This window comes from Amphiprion ocellaris, chromosome 4 (genome assembly GCF_022539595.1).
Source record: "Amphiprion ocellaris isolate individual 3 ecotype Okinawa chromosome 4, ASM2253959v1, whole genome shotgun sequence".
Classification (NCBI taxonomy): Eukaryota; Metazoa; Chordata; class Actinopteri; family Pomacentridae; genus Amphiprion; species Amphiprion ocellaris.
Window position 1 is genome coordinate 11,915,892 of NC_072769.1, and position 24,771 is coordinate 11,940,662.

General features: G+C 39.1%; 1 protein-coding gene across 2 annotated transcripts; it reads right to left on the reverse strand.

The window, feature by feature from the left end:
* Nucleotides 1-456: 456 nt before the first annotated feature.
* Nucleotides 457-24,710, reverse strand: pik3r5 (phosphoinositide-3-kinase, regulatory subunit 5). 2 transcript variants are annotated; one of them, XM_055009554.1, is made up of 18 exons: nt 24,211-24,710; nt 13,878-13,993; nt 10,412-10,527; nt 10,213-10,281; nt 9,005-9,143; nt 8,225-8,294; nt 7,490-7,664; nt 6,711-6,879; nt 6,542-6,610; nt 5,461-6,323; nt 5,167-5,277; nt 4,821-4,952; nt 4,549-4,642; nt 4,100-4,176; nt 3,545-3,638; nt 3,212-3,294; nt 2,593-2,705; nt 457-2,334 (listed from the first exon to the last, which is right to left on the reverse strand). In XM_055009554.1, the coding sequence occupies exons 2-18, from the start codon at nt 13,975-13,977 to the stop codon at nt 2,184-2,186; spliced, it is 2,625 nt and encodes an 874-aa protein (XP_054865529.1). In that variant the 5' UTR covers nt 13,978-13,993; nt 24,211-24,710; the 3' UTR covers nt 457-2,183. The 2 variants fall into 2 exon arrangements, with proteins under 2 accessions (XP_054865529.1, XP_023119447.1); XM_023263679.3 differs by having other exon boundaries at nt 2,593-2,708; nt 24,211-24,707.
* Nucleotides 24,711-24,771: the final 61 nt, after the last annotated feature.

Below are 24,771 nucleotides of genomic sequence, written 5' to 3' on the forward strand. Positions count from 1 at the left end.
GACAGATAAATGGACAGATAGACAGAGACGTATTCTTCTAAGTTGATTACATATGCGTATGACATACTAAAAAATCTTCAGATAAATGCAGTGAAGGGTACATGTTCACTGCTCCTGAAAAGTAGTAAACTATTAAGAAGTACAAAATGAAAATACTTAATTATGCATATATATATATATATATATATATATATATATATATATATATATATATATACACACACACACACACACACACACACACACACACACACATAAACAAAAAAACAACACTGGCCCATCGGTACAAGCTCAATGCAAAAAAGTCAGTTACTGATTTCAGATCTGTTTTTTCCAATACCTCATGTATCCATCTTCATTTCTTATGGCAGACTAAAAACTTCTCAGCAGGAAAAATATCAGCCCAAAGGTGCTGTGTTGGATTCACCTCTTCAAATTAGGACAAACAACATTCAATCAAATGAAAGATCTGTTTTAATGAAGGCTGAATTTTCAGATGTATCAGTTGAAACAGTGATACACATACATGATTACTAAAAATATCACATTTTCAACATTTCCAGGGGGAGGGCATTGTTGTCAAACATTTATCTGAACATAAAAGTACCTAATTTAATCTTTCATTGAATAGTTGTTTCATTTAATAGAATATTCAAGTGCTTTCACCCCATAAAACAATATTTTCATACAATGCTACAGTTGCCATTTCAGTCAACAGGTGAGGATTTTTATCCTTTTCCAGTAATAGAACATAGATTTATAATATCATAGTTTACAATGTAGAAAGTGCAATTTTTATACAAGAGAATGTACACTGATCAGCCACAACATTATGATTGCTGACAGGTGAAGTGAATGACATCAATCATCTTGCTATAATGCAACGTTCTGCTGGGAAACTTTGAGTCCTGACATTCATGTGGATGTTTGACATGTACCAACCACCTAAACATTGCTGGTCAATCAACCCCCCACCCCTCCATGGCATCAGCAGTCCTTGATGCCAGTTGCCACCCTTAGCAGGACAATGCACCCCGACACACCGCAAAAACTGTTCAGGAGTGGCCTGGGGAACATGACAGATCTACGGTGTTCATCAGGGTTCTGCATTTCCCAGATCCAAATCGTACTGAGCATCTGTGGGATGCGCCAGGATAAGCCTGATCTAGGTAGGTCCCACCCTGCAACCCACAGGACCCACAGAATTCACGTATAGCACCATATTTTCCATCGCTTTGGTTTTTGTTTGTAAAGTTAGAATATTTTTTAACCATAACATATTTTACAGTAATTACAATGGCACTTTATCATAAGTGTCACCAACCTCTGGACTTTTGGAACTTGTACTTCAAGTAAAGTCAAATTAAAGTCTACAGAGCCCCCTGCTGGTCATAATTCTAATTCCAGTTTAAACAGTGATTTCAGTTTAACTGCAGGAAAAATGTTATTACCAATATGTATAACAGACAAAAAATATATGGTGTCAAGTTCAAGTTATAATATGCAATACAATATTTTACAAATAGAACATTTACATATTATATAAAAGCATAGTGTGCATTCTCAGATATTGTCACATAATCTGATCCCTAATGGAGCCTTTATATATAATACAGTTTCCAAGTCCATGTAGGATGATTCATAGAAAAGCTGATAAGCCTTTTAAACTCTAATATGAACAAAATTTACACATTCTTTCTCTCAGCAGGGCCCCAGCTTATTCAGTCTGGATGAGATTCACCTGCGCTGCTGTAGATTCACCCTGTCTGATCAACTTGACCCCTTATGTTCCTGTGGGTGAAGTCAATCATCTTTGCCAACACAAAAACTGAATGGTTCCCTTAATTATAGTGAATGATTTCCTGTAGAGAGAAAACTGGACACAGCACCATGACAGCTATTTTTTCGCTGGTCATTCTTGGCTTCTTGGGTCTTCTGATGTGTATTATTATTATTATCATTATTAATACAATATTACAGGTCAGCCAGGTCTGGACTTTTGAGATAACCCCTTTTGTGCAAGTCCTCATGTGTCCAAAAGCTACAACCTGCGTTGCAAACTACTGCTTCAAGAAAGCAACTGTGGTGAGGGCTGAAAAGATAAAAAACCTTGTGTGCTTTTCCTCTAATAACAATGCAGAGACTCTTTTCTTTCATTGCACTTAAACCACTGGCCAGCAGTCTCAGGGAAGAGCCCCACTGAAAGTGACTATGGGTAGGCAGAGGAGGGAGCAAAAGGTCGGGTGGAGAGGCTGGATTTGAGCCGAGGTCTGGAATTTTCTTAGCCTCCAGTCAGTGGAGTTGTCTGGTTTATAGCACACTGATATTTCACACCTTAATGAGACAGAGAGAGACACATGGGTTAGAGAAAAAGCACAGAAGCCTATCTTGGGTGTATTTGTGATTTTGACAAATAATTTCTCTGACAAATAAAGCTCCTGAAAGATAGCATCTTGATTTAAAATTGTGTTACCATGTTTCTTTTATGAAGATGGAAACATTAGTATGTTTCACAAAACCCACAAATTTTACTGTAAATATTAGATATCTGTTGGTTTCCACACACTGTGCATGTCAAGTCTGATTCCACACCTGGTGACGCTTTGTAGTATTTTCTTCTCATCCTGGTCCAGGCACACAGCAAAAGTTGTGCTTCCATCGCCGCTCACCTGCACCTTGTCCACCTTCACCTCGGTGGTGGTCAGCTGCTACAAAAGTAAGGAACAAAGCAAAACTAAATGCACTGTGCCTTATGAATACACATCCTGCAAAAACAAAAGTCAAAAAGGCTTGATGGTGGAACACTCCTTCAAGAATAGATCATTTTATAGAACATACGTTGCTTTTACAGATTGTGTTCAAAAAAAGTTGCAAAGAAAGTGCTGAGCTTAAGAGAATAAAAATAAATATGTCAGCGTTTCAAATCCAAACTAGGCTGACACTCTAAGCTCCAATGTTGTGCAAATAAAAAGGAGAGCAGATGAGAGTTTTGTATGTGTGTTGTGGTTTTTGGATCTGCGAAGTTGTCAGTCTGAACAAACTTTCTCATATTTGCATCTGTGTCATGACAGATTAAGTCTAGAGCTTGAGAATCCATCAGAGATATACTGAGGTCTCTGCATTCAAATAACGAATGTGTTGCAGCGTTGTTTATTTGAACGCTTTGTCAACCACAAACCACCGACGCACACTTATGTCACGTCTCGCTCACCTGATTGTATCCCTTCTTGCTTTTACAGTTCTGTCTCTTCAGGACTTCAGTCATCGTGAGCTGCAAGCACTCCATCTTTGAATCTGATAGAGATTGTTGTTGGTAAATTATGAGTACAATAGTTGTACTTTTTATACCTATGTGTGAAGTAAATGTCTTCAATTCACAACAGTCAAACTTGTTTCTCTAAAATCAATACCTGTGTGAAAATATCAACTTTTCAAATCCTGCCAGAAACAATATTTATTAATCAAACAGCTAAAGTGAGTTTTGTGTCCAGGGCATAAAGTTTAGTCCTTTAAGCAAATATTATAGTAACAAGAGGCAGCATACCTAGTTCCTCAGGATTCTTGCATGCTTTGATTAAGTTGACTGAAGTGCAGACTTTGGTTTCTCTTTTCCACTGGCTTCTCCCACTAATCACCACCTGAATAAGAGAAGAAGGAAGATAAGCTTATTGCTGTTTTGGAAAAAACACAAGAATGCTAGGAAAAGTAATAATCATAGTTGTAGCTGGACTTCTGCAAAGATTTTGAACTGGGTTCAATACTAAAAACTGGGGAAACAAGGGACCGATAGTAGTTAAAGAGCCGACATAACAGGAGAAAAGGAGGACATCATGTTTACCACACTATAATGCTTCACATCACGTCGACAATAGAGGCAGAAGTCAGGGCGCATATGCTTGTTTAGCAGATGTTATGCCGCTAAATTTTGATGTGTCATCTCCTATACATGAGCATAACTGAAACTAGCTGAATTCTGCTAAAAGAGCTCAATCTGCTTGTTTTTCTGCTGATATGATGGCACATTTATAAATAGAACTCTTGGAAAATGTAGCTTCAAGAGTCAAATTTTGACAGTGGATAAAATGAACCACCACCTTACCCTGTTGTACACCACTTCTAATGTTAGAGGCACTGCTTCTCGGTCACCGTCAATACCAAACCGTTTACTGGCAGCACCTACATAAAGTTAGAAAAGGACACATACACACAGAAACTAACATGAGAAGAGTAGTGCTGTATTACAGCAAAGTACAGAGTTACAAAAAAACATAAGTCATATCCACAGTAACTAGCAGAACACGAGACGTGGGCAGTTTTCCCTGAACTTTTACTTCTCCAAGGAAATTAAAAAATCAGAAGTGCAAGTCGTGATGACGAGTGAAAAAGTAGAAGTGGACTGAATCATGATATAGAAATAGCAGATGTTCCTCTATCATAAATTTAGTCCAGTCTTCACCTCATAATAACTGATGATGCATTTCACTGCAGGAAATGTGGAGAGGTTGCTAGGATATGAATGCGTGTGTTTGACTCGTGCGTCACACTCACCCATGGCCTTGATGGCTCGCGTTCCTGCAGTGTGACCCAGCTCCAGGGAGTGGACGAATACCTCGGTCCTCCTTTCTCCACACGCTAACGTCAACTGCAACACCAAACATCCTCTTATTACTCAATGAATATGAAGATGTGGTTCATTACAGGCCTATTTCTCTTCAAAAGGATGCCAAAGTCTGGACACCAGGGCAGAAAAACTGCTCAAAAGAGGACAAATACAGAGTAGTATAACCGTGTGTTAGTTTTTGTGTGAAAGTGTATCTCACCTCAGCCTGGTAGAGTTGGATTAGGGCTGGCCGGTCAGCATAGCGGCAGTAGTACAAGACCAAGTCTGCCAAGATGGGTAGACGCTGCTCATATGAACCATCGTAAGACTCTGATTCGGTCTTTGACGTTTGCTGCAACAACATTAACACATCAAAATGCAATTACACGACAGGAGAATGTAAGTAGGCAAAAACAAAACATTGTATTTTACATTATGTATCAGAATACTAGCAATTTTCTGAAATATTTATCAATTAACGGATGTATTTCAGAGGCTTAATAGCAATAAACTACACTGGCTTTAGGATTAGTTTTAATGAACATTGAGTTAGAATCCATCTGTACCTTGCAGACGACGTTGGCAGGTAAGTTCAGCAGGCTGAGGGTGTTTCTTTCATACCAAGGGTCCAACATGCCGAGGAGATGGGCAATGTCATTAGTACTGTCCCCTGTGCCCTGTTTCAGAAAAAGCAACACTTAAAACCAAACAGTGCAGTGACACCTGCTTTAGGTATGTGGTGTTCGGCTTTTACAGGTCAAAATGTGGTTATCACTAGTCATCTGCTCTCATAATATGATGTTATAAACCAAACTTTGTGTTTCTTGCTTGATGTTTAGTTGAAGTGTTCTTCCACTTACATTTGACAGGGCCGGATCCTTTGGAGTTCCATTTAGAACCACAGGACCAGAGGACCTCCTTCCTGATCCTGCTGTTGAGTCCCTCTTCACAGGCACAAAGTAGAACTGAAGATTGAAGGCCTTGCTGAGACGTGGACATGCCGTCTCCTTCCTCCTCAGACTGCTGTAGGCTCGGGCCACCTTCCCTGCCACATGATCAGCACCAAACACAACCACCCTCAGTGTAATATTTTTACTATCCTCATCACTGCTCAGAATGGGTCTCCTTCGGAAGCAGACATGCCTGAGAGTTTGACTTTGTGGCTGAAGTAAGGGCTCGGGACTACGCAACTTGACTTCCTGGGGTAAAGAGTAGGAGCGCTTGTCTCGCACCACTAAAAGGTCCTTTGATTCAGTGTTTCCTAAGCTTTTGGCCCTGTAAAGTAACCGAGGGTTCTTGGGTTTGATGAAGAACCGGTAGAAGTGCTGGCTGAGTCGAACTTTGCTTGACTTAGGCGAACGCTTTTCAGCAACAGGAGAGGAGCAGATGTAGTCGTCAGAATCTTCAGAGTAGTCACTATCGACCCCCGAAGTTACGGAGAAGAGGGAGGGAGCGTAGGACTCAGACAAAGTGGAGAACATGGAGTCCTTGGATGTGGTGGACAGGGAGGAGATGGTGGAGAAGGTGGAGTCACGATAGCTGGCGGTGTAGTAACTCGGCATGATGGCAGGAGATTCTACTCCATTTTTCTCTTCTTCTTCTTCTGCACCTATTTCTGTCACGTTCTCCACATCATTATCAATATCATCCTCTTCTTCTTCTGCAGCTTGCCCATTGGTGGCCAGGTCATCAGGGTCATGCTCCAAAAGGGAGTTCAGGATGTCTGCAGGAATCCGAATATTCATCATATTTAGATAGATGATAACATTTAGTCTTCCAAACAGATAAATAAAAATCAATTATGCTTTGTTATGGAGCACAATACAATTAGGAACACACTTCATCAGGCTGAAAGAGGCAAACAGGACTGTAATTCAGACGACAAAGCAAAATGACAATTCCCACATAGGAATCAATTAAGTATCACATTGAACACATTACCAAAGTTATCTGTTTCCCAGTGGAACATGTGACATTTGGCTGTGGGCACTGGCAGCGTCTGCAACATTCCTGAGAGGGAGCATAGGAAAAGACAAAATAATAGACTGTGAGAGCAGGATCTAATAGAAATGGAAGCGTCAGTATTGCGTAATACACAATGCCCTCTTACCATCAGACTTCCTTCCATTGGATGCGGGGATTCTCATCATCTCCCTCAGTCTCTCGAGTCCCTGGATGACGTGACTTCTGCCCTTCAGTGGGTCACTCATGGTGGCAGCCTTCTCTAAGACATCGCTTACCAAGGAGAAGATCTCCCCAAGTTCAGTCACAGTTTTTGTCTGTAAACAATCACAATGTGATATTAAACAAATTAAGTGTATATTTTTCGCACACCATGTTTTGTTGCCACTGTGTACAATATTCAATTAATAGACTGCATACCGCACAAACTATATTGAAATGGGACTACTAAGAATATTCTTCAAATCCTGACGATCATTCTTACAAGCTATTCAAGCTTAGAAAGAAAATGTGTATGTATACAACTAGATGAGCACTTTCATGTGAGGTGTAAAGTGCACTAGACAGATTTGTTTCATCTCAGCTCCAGATAAAAACATAGCCTGAATCCCTTACTAAGTGAACTCAAAACTGGTTACCTGGAAGCAATAACTTGGTTCTTGAGAGGATTATTTAACTTTAATGCCAACAAGTAAAACATCATGATTCTCTTGATTTATTTATTTTTTGTTGGCAGAGAACTGCTTGCATCCTAAACTCTCAGCTTCCAGAATAGCCAAAAGGGCAGCATTTTGCACACAGGATTAAAAGGGGAATGCACTTTCTGTATTTAAATTATTACTTGATGTACCCGAACACAAATATGTACAGAAAAGTCTGTTTGAGAAATGATTTTATGCATTTGACTGCACTGATTGTAGCACGTACCTGCAGGGCTCTATGGATTCTGTGTAGAGGGTACTTGGTGCCTAATGTGGACTGGAAGGCGTGTTTAATCAAGGTGATGTAGGTCTCTTTCTGTGAGTGCTGAATGTGACTGAGCTGCTCAGCCACTGAGAGAAAGTCTTCAGGAACCTCACCGGGGTTCATCAGCAGCACAGTCCTGCAGGCAGCAGACAAGTGGTGTCAGCAATGTCTGAACATGAATGCAGTGTCACATGGAAGAAAGTGCACACAGGATGTTATAGTGGTGGTGGGGTTTGGTGGGTAGAGAAGGGGATGAAAGGGGATTTTCCTGGTCCAGCAAGAGCTAACCACCAACAAGTCATTCACCTAGAAGGAGTCCTTCTGGGGCACTGAGTGTTGTTTTTCTTTGTCTTTCAAAGAGTGGCATCAGATGAGATAAACTTACTGTAACATACTGTGTGCGTGTATGACAAAACTGCTGTTTTTAAGTAGAAAGCAGAAGGTACCACATACTCTGAACTGGAATAAAAGTAGACTGTCATGTACATGCAGCCATTCTAAGCAAGGAGGAATATGCTTCATGCAGTGCACTTAAACAGTATAGAGCCTTCACAAACATGAATGTCTGCACATCACCAGCTGAACTGTACTATAGTCTAAATGCTACATTTTTTACATATAGTTCATTTTATGCAGCATATTCTATAGTTTCATAGTCTCAGCACATGTAATGTTTCCGTAACAGTGTGGACTTACATGGTTTTTGTGGACTGACTGGAGGAGTTCAGGCCCTGCTCTTCTCTCACCAATCTCTGAAAGGAAATTCCTATGAGGAAAATAGAAAACAAACTATTTACCACAGCAACTTAACAAAAAACAATGTATTTATGACAATGTTCTGCTAGAACAGGTGCAGAGAGATAAGGGGTTATGAAAATATCCACCATGACTATGTATTTCTATTTGAAACATTTCATCAGAAAATGCAGCTCATTAAGGTGAACTGAACTGAAAAAGTAACCAGATACAGTACTATGTCTTTGTTCTGATCCTAACAATGGAAACTCACCATTTCCCTAACATTCATTCAGCTAATTTAAATAATGCATTCATTGAGTGCGTTGGTGTGTTTTGCCACTTCCTTTAACCATTCTTGTAAATTTCAGTGGAAACGCTAACATCCAGTTTCTGCTTTTTTTTTCCTCTGTTGCCGATAACGAAACTACATCCGGTTTAAAAAAAATATTACATTAGAATGAAGAAGTGACCATTAAACCTGACGCCTTATCATCGTCCTGTCACTGTTGTTGATACTGGTGTGTGGTGTAAGCAGAGTCCTGTTGCAGAAATGTCGTCCTTAATGCATTTATTTCACTTATCACTAGGGGGAGGGCTTTGACAACACTTGGAGAAAAGGACTAGTGCAGAGGTACAACAAGACTAGTCACAAATGGTGAAGTTTAATTAACAGAAACCTGAAGAAAGACACATTGAGAGGTCACTGAAATAAACAACACCCCCCACCACCACATTTACCAGGGGCCTTGATCTCCAGCTGTAACGTGGACAGGAGTTTTCTGCACACGCTGCTGTAAGGTTCAGGCCAAGTGAGGAAGGTGCAAAACACCTCAATAGCTTCCTCCAGGAGCTCTGTGTCTGGAGGACAGTACGGAGTCTGCAACCAAAGCACAAACCAGGTTATTTTATTGTGAAGGAGTTCTGTAAAGAAACAGGAAAAAAACAACAGTTTAAGGCTTCTTGGATTTTTGTTTTTCAAAGAGTGAGATTTTTTTCTTGATGTGCTGCTCTGTTAAGTGTTAGGTTTGTTTTATAAGTTTAACGACTGATTGTCAGTGTGGAGTGCATTTTTGGCCTATTATTTCTAAATGAGTGTGGAATAACTCTTAGAATAAAGAGGGGAGGTTTGCTTCAGAGCAACTGACTGACTAACAATAATTACTTTATAAAAATATTTTTTGTAAGTGAGAAATGACAAATGTAAAAAATGATTCCCATTTGGTTCGCTATGAGGCTCATAAGATGCGTATGTAATGGAAAACATTGACTGAAACAATATTGTGGTCATGAATAATTTCACCTGTGCCTGTTTTTAATACATTATGGCCTCAAACATGTTACATACTTTATGAGGTAACTAATACAGTTTAGTTTTACAGTGTTTGGTTATATTAAAGGCTTTAAGACAGACAACCAAAAGTACATTTGTCACGTTAGCACAAAACCTCAAAGCTATAACAGTAACAGTCGCTAGATAAACCGACAACTCTGGGGTTCTCAGTTCCTAGTTGAAAATTTAAAAAAAAAGCAATGCAATGCTGATGCATTTTTGTGTCACATTCATCTACATGTTGGTACAGACAACCCAGTAAACCCTGATCAGCAATAGATCAATCAATAAGAAGTTTTTTTGTTGACATAATTTTTGTACACTGTTACAAGGACAATTTCATTTTGTGGAGTGTTAAAGCAAGTACGTCTGACTGAAACTCTTTGCGTCTTTACAAATAGGAGCTCTTTTCAAGCCAGTCAGTGTTGCGATGTACTTTTTTTTGGCAGCATTTTTGTAATTGTGCCAGTCAATCAAACAAATGTCATAGTGGTTTCATTGAAGGAACTAAATGACCTTTAGGATATGCTCGTACCCATGTGGAACAGTCTGAATGGTGCTGAAAGGTATTGTAAGTTTAAATGTTTGGTAACATCTGGATGGGTGTAATCTGTACCTGCAGCAGCGTGGAGGAGAACATGATAGCGAGGGGAGCCACCAGCTCATACTGACCCTGCTCCTGAACCTGAAATGGTGCAGATACACAGTGGTTTAGACGAACAGTCATTATAGTACAGTCCCACAACTGTGAGACATTAACGCACAACATACACAATAGACAATATATTCACAACCTTTGGTTCTTGTCCTCTCACCTCTTTGGTTTTCCTGATAATCTGCTGTAGAAGGATGAGGAAGTTCTCGGGGTCTCTCTTCACCAGCTCCTCCAGACTCCAGCGGTTCATTGCCTGACCCGCTGAGCACATCAGCACTGAAATACAACACAGGCATTTGCAGGTGAATACAAGGACAAGTCTAATACACAGCAATCCACACATTAAAGCACCGCAAAAATGTCCTTCCATACATAGGAGTAAATTATCTAGATATAAATATGCTTATCCCTAAAACAAGCAAGCTTGGCTGCCAGAGCAGTATAGGATTTTTTTTTAAGGTGTCCTAAAATAAGTCAAACAGTGTGACTTATTCCATGAAAAATCAATCTAGTTAAACCTTGTTAATGCAAAAAAATCTATACTATCTACACACTTTTTCGCATTAGTTGCCCCTTTTATTTTGTTACAAATAACTTAAATAAAGACAAAGTTGCTGATCAAGACAAGGCGGGTGACATCTTCCAAAGAAAGCACAGATCATATCAAACACAAAACCACCTACATTAGGTAGGTAGGTAGGTAGGTAGGTACTTTATTAATCCCGTGGTAAAATTCCTAATTGTCTAGGGCAGAAAATATTATTTAAACTTTTTAATATTGTTTTGTTAGTAGATATTTTTACAACAAATGTTCATACATTTCTTACAGCTGTGTCATTGTAATAAAAGAGACCATGGCAGGTGGAAGAGATACAGAAATGACTGACATTGTAAAGAATTATCAGTACAGAGGATATTAAACATTGCATATGTAGAGGAGAGTCAACAGACACTACCTAGCGAGCTTCAGATTAAGATACTATACAATAACAGCTACTGAAACTAACACTTTGATGATGTACACAACACGGTTCCAATGCGAGAGGTGCTAAAACATTTTCTCTATGCCGCTCTTCTGCTCTCTAGCAAATGCAGCTTTGCAAAAACATACAACTGGCCTTTAAAGTCTTTAACTGTCAGTACTGATGTACTTCGAGGGTGTGTTCTATCACCTTTTTTTTAGTGTTTCAGTTATGGTGTTTGTGCAACTATGGCAGGATGGATTTCCTGTTGCAAGGAAAGAGCTCAAGTCTGTCACTTGAAAGACTTGGTTTGGTGCGAGATATTGCCAAAAAATGAAGAACTAACTGGCTAAGAAAGGGGTTAACTAGTCCCACAGATTATCAGTGGCCCTTTCATAGATAATGTGGATGTCAAAATTCACTTTTTCCCCCCTAAATTTAAAACAAACACAAAAATGCATTTTTTGGCTAAAAATACTCTGAAAATGGCTGCTGACTCCTCACAAGCAGCTCACGTTCCAATCGATCCCTTGTCCTCAATAACTCTGAGCGCGTCTCTAAAGAGCTCAGTTTCCAGGGATGTTATTTCATCAGCAGTAGTTCAAGTTACACAGAAATGTTTTTCAAGAAACACTTCAGTTGCTGTTGTTTTCAAAAGCTCTTTACAGCCAGGAGTGCTATCTAACATCTCGAAGAAGCAGTGTGCTGTTTGTATCTTTATCACACCTATTCACTGGGGACTTCTAAGGTTTTTTTTGTTGATAAGATGCCATCCCAGGAAATAAAGCTGTAAGTTTCAAATTCAATTTGGTTCCGTTTTATTTATATGGCACCAAATCACAGCAGAAGTCATCTCAGGACACTTAAATCACTCTCACAGACAACATCCCTGGAAGCCATACAGGCCCTGTGTCATAAAAAAAGCAATGAATTGGAGAAGGAACCGTGAAGCAAGAAGACAATAAACTCAAGCTTGTGTGTTTCAAATGGCAAAATCAGATCCTCGCTGTTTATCTGGGTAGAGAATCTACGCCACATGCGTCACTCTCACTGGCATTGGTTGACGTGCGGGAGCAAATGTCGATTTGATCTTCAGTCCTGTATTTACACCTTGCACCACAGCAACTCCTGCCTCACTGTGCCTCACTAACACGCTGCGGTCTGTGCCACCACTTCCTCCCAGCTGTCTATTCACACAACTTCCTCCAACACCCAATAATATGCTCCCCTGATGATCTTACAGCAACAGCGTTACCAACAACAAGCTCAGACACTTAAAGCCATACGCGCCATGTGCACACACTGTGTCACACACTGTCCTTGAGAAAGCGTGAACAAACAACTCCCTTTGGTTTGAGTCAACACTTCAACCAGCACATGGGACATCACTGGGGGTGATGATTCTGAGAAATATGGTTCTACCTTACAAGAAAAAGAATTCTGACCCTGTGTGATAGCCATAACCGTTTTAAAAAAAGACTGCCTCAGTGGTTGTGTGTGACTGTGGATTAGTATGTAAGCTACATAAACATAAATAAATAGTTACTTTTGATATTACATGACTTGGGCTGATGTACATGTGTACTGAAGGACTGAACTACAAAACCTAGAATAAACCTTTTTTTAATAGTAGACATTTTGACTTGTCACAGTGGACGCACACAGAGTTTTAAGGGATTAATAACAATAATGATGCTTCAGTTCCATTTATTAGCCACGGAAAATCAAACCAGGAATAGCATTATAGAGTTTAAACCCTAATATTTACAATTGCTTGATTACTTTTGTCGAATTGTTTTTTGCATTACTAGAGCACACTCTGATGCAATTGCTGTTGTCTTGAACGCGCTATATAAAAAAATGAAGGGAAAAAAAAATTTATACCATTTTGACTTGACTCAACTATTTTACTTAGTTTTTTTCTGAATTTGTTTTCATTATTTGGCTAATGTGCCATTTGCTTTAGTGTAAAACACTTTGTAACTTTGTTTTCATTCAGAGCTATAGAAATAAATGTATTATTATTGTTATTATTATTGTTGTTAATAATAATAATACCTAAAACCTAACCTAAAGGCAATGAATTCCAATCATCAGTGATGTTCTTTTCCTACAATAGCATGTCCAATAGTCATTTGATTAACCTGCCTGTTCAGCTGAGTGACAGCATGAGCTGAAAAAACACTCACAACACTACCAGATCTAACAGTGAGAAACTGTGTATACACTGCCCCCAATGCTCAGTTTCTGGTAAGGAGATTGTGTTTTGAATCTGACCCTTATGTAATCATTAAAGAAAAAACACTTTGTTGCAGTTAAGGTCACAAACAGAAACAAGTTACATGATTTTATTGTAATTCCAGTAGGAAGCACAGGAGCACACTGATGCACATTTAAAACTAAAATTAATTTAAAGGATGGTGTCCATTTTTGGAGTTTTCTCTTATTTTCAGGTATTAAATGCATACACCTGTTCCGCGAGATAAGACGTTCTCAATAGAAAATGCTAAAAGTGCATTGTAAACATGCTAAAACACTGGTTTTCACTGAAAAAACAAAGTCAGTCTTAATTCCTGCAGAAATTGTAGCAGTACAGAAAAATAAGTTCCTGATAATCACTCTCAGCTGTGGTCCTAAATACTAATGTTGCCCCTGGAGTCTTACCGTTCCAGTGCTGTGCTGCTGTGGGACTCTGTCTCAGTCCGTCCAGACATCTGTCCAGAGCGTGCTGGATCCGATCCTCTGTGCATGAGGTGTGCTGCATCTTCACCACTCAGGTTCTGAAGAGGAGCAGGAGAGACAGCTGGTATTAAGCATCAATAATAGGATACGGAACTGTCATGTCGTTCATGTATTCTGCAGAATATTATCTACAAACGCCTTCACATTCACGGGTAATGCTCACACACAAACATACACACATGCTCCTCTCTTTTCATGGACAGTATGTGGTGTTATCATGTCTGTTTTGCATGCAGGCTGATCGCCCGCTAGGTATGAAAATGAGTCTAAGAAGATACACAAACCGGTATTGACATTTCAAAGCGAGAAGAGAAACAAGGTTATCTGTGTTGGTGTTGTGTTGCCATAGTTCCTGAAATTATACCTTATCCGATACAACATACTAAACTGGACACACGTTCTGCCTCGAATCAGCCAGTTTTATTAAAAGTCTCTGGTGGAGCTGTGATCACACACAGTGTCTTACTCACTTCGGTAAGAGTAATTTCAGTAATAACACTGTACAAGGATGAGTATTTTACCGGCTTCACGACATTTAGACATTACTCAACTAGCTTTGACAGTGACATTTAGGCGAAGCAAAACAGGAGAGCCCATCATTTTCACAATTTGACTTTTATGGCAGCTTCAAAGCGAAAAGCAGCCCCCTAGAGATTTAAAACAAGCACCACACTTTGCATATATCTGACTGTAGACTGCAACAACATGTGGACTAAAGTCATATATATAATTCCAGTATGACCAAAATTTCGTGAGCACATCCTGTTTTCACCACTGACTCATGAGGATGTGCTGAAGTTCACTTTTTAAGCTCTCAGTTTATCATTGCACTTGGCTGTTTTTTTTCATGCAGCAACTGAAGACAATCCAGGTGTGGCAACTTGTTTCAGTTCTGTTATGCATCATAAGACGCACACATGAGAAAATACCAGGGATGCCTCATCAGTGACTTAAAGGGGCTGAAGGGTGATTTACAAACCTCGGTTGTATTTAATGTAGATTAACAACATTTAGGGTCACAGATGTTTAATGACACATAAACTAAAGCTGTGGCCCAAAACGAGGAAAGCATGTCAGTAAAAACAGAAGTTTATCTGTTATAAGTGGTGTGGTGACTATTTCTCACTGGTAACTACAACATTTCGTGATTTTACAAAGTCCCACACAGACTGCGCAGGTGTTTTTGTGGTGGATTGCTTGTACCCTCAATCAGATCTCTATTGCTGACAACTACACTTGAAATTTACTCATTCATCAGAGAAACTTTTTTTTCTTTCTACTAATGATTGCACTTAAAGTCATCAACACTTCCAATGATGGAGTCCAGCTATACAAGATTAGCTAAAACACAAAGTGACATAAGGCTTCTTCAATTTGAAAAACCTAATAAATAGAATATTATTGTCCTCTAAGGGACTTTTTATAACCAAAAACATCACAAAATATTAGCAGCTGGCAGTAACATTCGTGCACAGGTTCATAAGACAAAGGAAGTAATTAGTTTTGTGTGTTGTAACTGCATTTTATGTTTATTTTTAAAAACTAAAATCCAGACATTCACAAATAATGTCTATGTGTGAGGAGAGGCAGTTGACAGATGGTTGATTAAAAGCCGATACAAACAGTCATAAATCTGATTGGCTGAACAGTGAGACATAAAAGCTAAGTAACATATGAATATAAGGCATATATACTAGCGTTCAAAAGTTTGGGATCACCCAGACAATTTCATGTTTTCCATGAAAACTCACACTTTTATTCATGTGCTACCATAACTGCACAAGGGTTTTCTAATCATCAGTTAGCCTTTCAACACCATTAGCTAACACAATGTAGCATTAGAACACAGGAGTGATGGTTGCTGGAAATGTTCCTCTGTACCTCTATGGAGATATTCCATTAAAAATCTACCGTTTCCAGCTAGAATAGTCATTTACCACATTAATAATGTCTAGACTGTAGTTCTGATTAATTTAATGTTCTCTTCATTGAAAAAAAAGCTTTTCTTTAAAAAATAAGGACATTTCTAAGTAACCCCAAATTTTTGAACGGTAGTGTACTGCTAAAAACGACTTCCCCTCTCCTACTGAATGTACAGGAAAATCTGACATTGCACATGTTTGTGACATTTGGATTTGACACAGAATAAGATTATGACAGCATTTCCTATTTTAGTCGACTACTGGAATTGACTGGAACATTTAGAACATTTAATGAATATTCATTGCAACGTGACAAGGGAGGTTGCTGAAAAAGCATTTTGCTAGTGCTTGATATATTTTTAAAACATCTCTCAACTCATACAGTTTTTTCCGTGTGCATGTGTGCAGATACTTGGAAAATCCCAAAGTTGAGAAGCAGAACAAATACGTCTCTAAAATATTTTTTAAAAGGGTGCGATGTTTTTGAAGATTTTAAAAAGTGAGAAGCTGATCATTTCGAATCATGTGTTACTTAAAGTCAGAATCTGTGATCATTTTTGATTTAGCAAATGGAAGTTGAATGGAATCAGTGTCAGTCTAAGAAAACAAAAATTATCTTTTTGATTACCTTGCGTCTTAAACAAACTACACTAGCTCTTCTAATCAAAGTTTTCTTATATTTATCAGTGAAACCTGCAACAGCTGTGGTTACAGAGTGAAGTGAGACTGACACAGAGACAGAAATGAGTAGTAATGACTTTTTTTGCCTGATTACATCTGCTAGAACTTTCCCTTGATAGAAGGAGAATTCCCCAAATGACAAGAAAGGCAAAGATAAATGATGACTAGTATATGTAAACTGTTCATGAATTACTCACTTGCACTTTTCACACCCACTCACCTAATAACCTACCTGACAAACACTGCTAGCTGGACAACAGTTTGGCTCATGTGGAAACAAACCTGTTTGTTTACTTAAAGAGAGTTGGATAAACAGATGGATCAGCTGGCTACCTGAGATTATTGTAAAAACAGGAAGCAGAAGGAAACAATGACGCACCTCTGCAGCTCACTGATGAACCTTTTGCTGAGTATCCAACAAGTTTTTTACCACACAAAATGTAAAGGCTATTTGCTGGACTGTCATTAGCAACCACACAGTAATGAAAACACCAACAAAAGTTGCATCATCTGGCAAAGAAAGAGTCCAACAGATAATTCACAAATGATAACACAATTTGTTCTTTTTTATCTCCATTTTAAATTAATAAATAAGATGTAAAGTGTTAATGAGCTTTGTTTGTGTTAGTAGGTTTTTACCCTTTAACGAAAGTTTTTAAAACAGTTTTAAGGGTATTTTTTCTGAATAATGTACTGCCATTTTACATATTTATCCTGATCTGTAAAATTGTGGAGAAATCACCCAATAACAGGTATGTGTTTACATGCTAACCCTGAAAAAAAAACCCAAAAAGAAACAGGTCAAAAGTGTAAATAACGTCTACATCTGAATTTGTGTTTCTACAAATTGGAAATTGATTCTTTTGCGGTATGTGACTGTAAAATTCCGCTTTCATCTTTTTAAACTGTACTTATATCCACAGAAATACCGTTAATTTACAGATTTGTCTTTTGTTTAATTATGTATATTAGATAATTAAAAAATGGTAAGTCATTCTTATTCAGCTGTCGTTTCATAGATTTTCCATGTTTAATTAAATTGCTGATAAAACCTAGTAAAATCACCAAAAAGTATTCATTTACAAGTTTGTCAAAACTGTGAATAATGTCATTAAAAATGTGTTCTTGCAAATTGTATTTTTTTTTTTTTTTTTTTTACAATGTGAATCTGTAATGTACAGTTTTACTGATATTAAATCAACTAAAAAAAAATTAACAGATATTTGCGATTATTGTCACCATTTTTACAATGTTTGAATACTACAGTATTCCATAGTTTAAGATATTTTTTTCTGGTACTACTGCTGTCAGACTTTCACCAGAACTCTTTTTACAACATTGGTCAGAACCAGGCATGTTGCTGCCAGCCGGAAGCGGAATTGATAGTCCCATCTAAGGCTTGTGAAGAAAATCAATCAGTATATTTCCCAAAATGTCAGACTAACCTAAGCTAAATGTATGTTATTGTGTTACACAGACTACTGTCTGTAGTTTTTACATATAAAGTTTTCTTAAACACTCCTGTAAAGCAGTTCTGACACACATGTATTGTACAAACATCCGACCCTCCAACCTCATTACAGAAGTAGGGCAGGAAGTTCATGCAAAACCAAGTTCAGAAGGCCAGAGGAATGAAACTCAATTATCCCACACCACTCCACTTCTTTTCCTACAGTTACCATTCGACAACAATACCGCCAGTTCCAGACGTAAACACCACAACCATGCAGATCTTTTTCTCAGCGGTCCCTCCTCCCCAGAGATGTATTGTGTCTGAGAGGCGTCCCTGGTGGAAATGGGCAGCGGTACGAGGACAAGTGTGTTGGATACTTGAGCTGAAGGCTCCGGTCATTGTCAGGGTCGGACAGAGCTGGAGGAGAGCCCAGGAGAGTGGAAGGAACTAATAAGTTAGAGCTGCGATGACTTCTGCATCCAGGATGGGGTTCAATGGAGACGTGTAAAAGTAATAAAACGAGTGAACACCCTGCATGTTGCAGTGAAAGTGTGAGGTTTTTTTGAACCAGCTGTAATAGTTCTGTTTGAGGGAGGCTTTTGTTCAGAACTTCGGTGTAATCTCTTTTTATTTTAATTTATTATTTAGCCTTTCTTTAACCAGGTCGGTCCTGTTGAGATACAATGACCTCTTTTTCAAGGGAAGCCTGGCCAAGACAGCAGCCAGAGAAACATTAAAGTGCAACAATTAAAAACAGACAACACCAACTCACTCAACAAAATAAACAAAATGCATGCTAGATTAAAGCACGGGATTAAGAATTTACATTAAAACAACAAGTGTGAAAAGTAGCTGCTGCAAGATCCTTGATAGATTTTTTAAAAATTCCAATAGTGATGAGATCCTTCAGATTCAGTGTCTTCTGCAGTGAGTTCCAGGCAGCAGGTGCAGAATACTCTTGACAGAAGGAGCCTTAATGAGCATTTATTTGTAGCATGGCAGAGAATTTAGAGACAAATGTTTCACAAAGTAGTCATATGTTAATACAATCTTTGCATAAGATTAATTTAAATCCAGTTCTTGCTCAATAAAAACAAAAAAAATGCTTTCATTATAGGCAGAATGGCATCAGACTACTTCTCTACTATATCCACATTGTGAAATAATCGGTTGTACCGTCAATAAGTCACATTGAATGAATACAACACAAAGCCACCATAAAACTGTTGGTGGCTTCTACAGTGTGCAATTGCAAGGATTCTAACGGCAAAATTCAACGCCACGTCTCCAGTGCCATTACACTTGTTTACATGGAGCTGCTAGTCATGTTGCAAATGCATGAGTCTGTGGTGTTTCATAAGAGGATGTATGCAGCACATCCCTGAGAGTCAACAAGGTCACTTCCACTTTTTCATGACTTACAACTTACAGCAGCACAACAATAACAAGCAGCGTTTCAGTGGTGTGGAGCAGCCTTCGACAAACTTACAGGGAACTGACCATCACCTTCCAGAGATGATCTTGAACTAAAAGGAAATAATGTCTACGTACTGAAATGCTGCAATGGTGCAAAGTTATGAGGTTTAAGGTCTCCACCAGACAGACATTCATGTGGACAAAAAGCAGGATACATATACTGAAAGAGATTAACTGACAACTTGTTCTACAATTAGGGGATCTTACTAAATAAAGGGCAATACCTACAGTATGTCAACTAATTGTTAACAACAATTTCGTCACATATTCTTGTACTATCAATGCTCCTAACTTTTGTGTGGCTTTCAGGGCCTACTTTGATCACACTGATCAACAGCATCCAAAGCATTCCAGTCCATACTAATTTCACCATTAATATTTGTGTCCCTTCTGTCTTTCCAGAAATTTTCCTCTTTGTTTCTTATCTACTCCACAGTGACCAATAGCTCTAATGATCACTTTAAATTCCAACAAGCACAAGCTCAGTCAACCGTAGCAGCTGAACACCAAATGATGTCTATTTTGTCACAATAATGGTGGTTTTTCATTTTTCTGCATCGTCTCACTTGGTCTTGTAATTCATGTCTGTTTTCCTTCCTTTATCAGCCTCTCTCTCATGCTCTGTGATGAGTATTACAAGTATCAGCATTTCCCAGACAAACTGCACTGTCCCGTTGCGTCTCTCTTAAGCTGTCCTCTTTTCCCTTCTCCTTCCACCTCCTCACAGGCAGCTTCCCATCTCTCCCACTGATCCCATTACCAACTGCTTCCTAACCGGACGATCGGCTTCCGTGCTTGGCTGAGGAAGCAGGTGCCTCTCTATTGTTGTGGTGTGATCAGACTCTTAGATTCACTCCCACAGACCAGAGAGGGGATCTGTATATACAGTTGTGTATACAGTATTTATGAAACTCATTTCTACCCAACTCCTCCAATTGAAAGAGTTTCATATCCACATCCAGCCTTCCTCTGCCAGCCAACAGTGCTGTTACCACCCCACTTTGTCTGTCCAGTGACCTACTGGATGTGAAATGGCCTCTTGCGGTTTTAGGAAATAACAAAGGTCCAACTCCAAAGCGCGACTGTAATTAAGTGTTTCCCTTTTGTTTTCAAACAACCGCTACTAGTGAGAAAGCTGCGGTAACACAAGCATGTAGAAAAACATTTCAATTAAGTTTGCTCTGCAGCTTTCAGTCCTATTGCATTATCTTCATCAGCTTCACATCACAGGGTTCTCATGTTCTCATTCATTTAATCTGCGAGGACTTCTTGCTCACGTTGGCCTTCAGGTGAAATTGTTTTGCCAATAGTTATTTCCATTGTCAAGGATAAATTCTGAAGCTGAACTTTTAGGCCCATTTTCTGCATCATCTTTTCAGAATTTAATATGATTTGGAAATTATTCTTTCCTTATAACGTATCTAGAATAACAAAGATTTATTCCTCTACTTACACTCCTTTGCACAAAATATACTGAAGTAGAACTGAAATATGTGCAAATGAAGAGAAGTATCAACTTTAATACCGACCATACACTGACATACAACAATCTACTCTAGGACTGCTGATTGCAGGACCCAAACACAAAGGCTACTTCATCAGCTGGAGAACTGAAAACAACTATATATAACTTTTGGTCCTCTCTGCTCCAATAAACGCTGATAAACATATGAAAATTTCAATGCAAATATTTTTCACTGTAATTCCAGGCTACAGAACTTCCCTCTTCCCAGACATGAAAGAGCCGACAGTAGGTCTGCAGCACAAACACACCTGAGGCCTTGATCTGCTCAGTGTCCCATTGAACAACACTGGGTCTTATCATTCAGAAGCTGGTGAGGATGCAGATATACACCTTCAGCAGAAAGAGATGCTTGACGCAGCGCGATGTGAGGAAGCAAGTGTTTTTTTATGCGCTTCTGGGTTTACGTCACTAATTTTTTTTTTTTTTTGTAACAGGTGTGTAGTGCATGTGCATATATTCACACACAGACGGGGGTGTTGACCTCAAAGCATGTGTCGTAGATTGAAGATTTTACAGATAGCATCGCCATAAAGAGACAAACAGGAAGCAATTCTGTGAATAACACAATGCTGCACTGGGATACTGCAATCATCTCTGCTAGATCTGAAATTAGAAAAAAAAACAAAAAAAAACATACCATGGCAGTCGCTGTTCCTCATATCTGATATCTGTGGTACAGTAAACAACAAAGAGTCTCAAATCTCTTGTGTACAATCAACAGAGTTGATACTCTTTTTATTCTGATTCTGACACTGCCACTCCAGCAGTTTTGATTTCTCAACAGGGGGGCATGGTTGTACTCAAATTTATTGTGTAACTGAACAAATTCTGAGAATACTAGAAGACCTTTCCATGCAGCAGGAGTGTGTCATCATCTAGGCAGGAAACAAGTAAGGAGGAGTTCTGTAGTTTTATTGCTTATTCTTTGCTTTTGAAGACAAAATGTGACCTTGGTATTTAATGAGACCCATGTAGTAAACTGGGAACTCTAGTTTATCCTTTATCTATAAGTTAAAGGTTGATTCATAGTCAGTTAGTTGTATGTTTACTCATTCTCAGAGAAACAAAATGTAAAAAGAAATATTTTCAAGTTTAGATCACTGTTTTCAGTAATATATATGTGTACATATGTGTATGCTAAATAAGCAGGATCAAAAATAAAGATCTCAGGCCCTACTGAGAAATGGAAGACGCTCCTTGATCAACGTATGGAACGCAGAATTAGAAGTTCTCACATGGTCGAGAAGAACTCCATGCTTGCAAATCATTTGAAATAAGCAAATGGAAAAAGATTTTTGTGTTCACTGTCATACCACAAGTAAGTTGTGACTTTTGTACTTCTCCTTTGGAGAGATGCTAGAAAAATGTTCCCTACTACAACTACCAGCTGAGTGTTTCTTAAGGTCAACAGAGTCATAGCAGCTTTTCCATGACAATTTCCTCTTATGCCAGGACATAAATCAAACGTTGCTTCACCTACTTGCAGTTTTGTGGAATCACATGTATCCGTGTCGTTTCCCTGAAAATTGATTCCCTTCCCATTCCATCGTACTTTGACGGGAATACCGAAAAAGAATAGGGCTGCATAGATCTGAAACTTGAGATATGTTGTTTATGATTAGCATTCTGACGTGAAAGTCCCCAATTTCACAGTAGCTTACGAATAATTGACAAAAAATGTGTTTTGACGAGACTTGAGGGTCGACCTGTATTTGACCTGGCCGCCTTAGGACCTAAAGCTGGACAGGTTCTTGAGAAGAATTACTTGATGTGAAAAGAAAAGTTACACAAAGTAGTTGTGGTTTCAGAAGGAGATGGGTGATGTCTGAAAAATCATAAACAACTGATGTCACATGATACCTGAGCTGGGTCTGAAGACAACAAGCTTGACAGTGAAAAAGCAGCTGATTTGTTGTTGTTGATAAATGTGTAAAATAAAAAATAAAAAATCTGGTTCTGCTGCATCATTTTTCTACCAAATGTCCTTCATGAGCCTGACAATGTTACTAATGTGCTGTAATATATCAGTGAAGAACTCTTCAACTGGCCGCTTGACTTGTGCCAATAAAAGAAAAGTGTTTTTGTCTTATATTGGTTATAGATTGTCTTACCAATATCGCTGGGAGGTTACAAGTTGACATCTTTAGCTACCTCATTACATTTAAGGATGTAACTTCCTGAATTACTAGAAGTGATCGGCAGAGTTTTTTTTTTTTTTTTTCACAAGAGACACCTCAAGTGACCTTTGAGGTAACTATAATCAGGAGGTTGGTTTGTCTCGTAAAAAGGATGTTGACTTCAGGTGTTTCTGTGGGGCTCAGCACTCGAAGACCACCAACAAATTTTCTCTTTCTTCTCAGATCCTTCAGCTTCAGGGATACTTCACTTGCATCCCTTGTTTTCAGTCATCAGTGCACTTTTTATATCGTTCCAAATTAACAATAAACCAAATATGAATGCCAGATTGTGGTGCTGAATTCTAACTACATTAACCAGTGTTCCAATCAGACAGACTTCACCAGCCCTCTCAGCAACTGGAATGACCCCAGAAACAGGACGTCTATATTAATCCCATCAGGCAATCAAAGGTGCTGCCCCAGATATGTTAAATCAACTGATCACACAAACTTTAAATATTGTTCCTGTTTGCCGACTCAGGCATTTAAAACGAGAAAACGTCCAGGCGCCACTTAACACGTGCTTCTGCATCGTACTTCCTCACTGTTATTAAAAGCATGATTCATATAGAGCGTCTACAAAAGCAGAAGTTCCCAAAATGGTCTGACGGTGGGGATCTGTGAGCTCACTGACGAGGGCTGTCAAAAACATTTTTTTCCATCACTGCGATGCTGACATGGCCATCAGTTCTTCTGACAGAGAAGAAACACCCCCGAGGCTTTCGCACTGCTGGTATTTTAGAACACATTCACATGAGTCACAACCAAATGAAAATAGGCGACTGACAGCTTCAAGTACGGTATTTTGTCACAAATCATCAACCCTCAGATGCAAATTTAGATGCAAACATGTTGAAATCAACAGTCTGCTGTCACACACGGAGTCATTGGTGCATTAATTTTAACAGCAACTATCCACACCTCGTCTGGCAGAGACTTGCTGACTGCTGTCACCGTCCTGAACCCACAGATCCAGCTGCCAGTCAAAGTAAAACACACCTGCCTCAGCCTTGTGTCTTACCTGCAGTTTACTGTCCCTCCATATCCTGTGTCAGCGTCCAAAAAGTCCAAGGCAAAGTGTCTCCTGCTCGGCCTCACTGCCATTCATTCACCGCACACGTCGCAATCCAACAGACAAACCCACATCCTGGGCACGGCGCAGCAGAAACGCTGAAACCAGAGTACAATCAGCCGCCGGTTGTAGTTCTCCTCAGCGCTCAGAGTCTTCTGCGCCTCATATGCACTGTGTGGCTCACAAACAGGGCAAACAGGAAGTGTATGAGTGAGATGCATGTGAGCACAATGAGGGAAGCTGCCGGTGCTGCTGCTGTGTGTGTGTGTGTGTGTGTGTGTGTGTGTGTGTAAAGGTGGGGAGTGTGAGTGTGTGTGTTTCTACATGTGTGTCTGAGAGGTTGCATGTGGATTTTGAAGGGATGTTGGCCCCTAAAAGGAAGTCATCTGTCTGGCGTGTTTGTTTTTCTGCTATTTTCACACTTGTGAGTAAAGTGCCTTTGTTTGTGTGTTGTAGCTTTGTTCATTATTTTCTAGAGCGAAGGGACTATCGATCGCAGAGTGCTTAGTT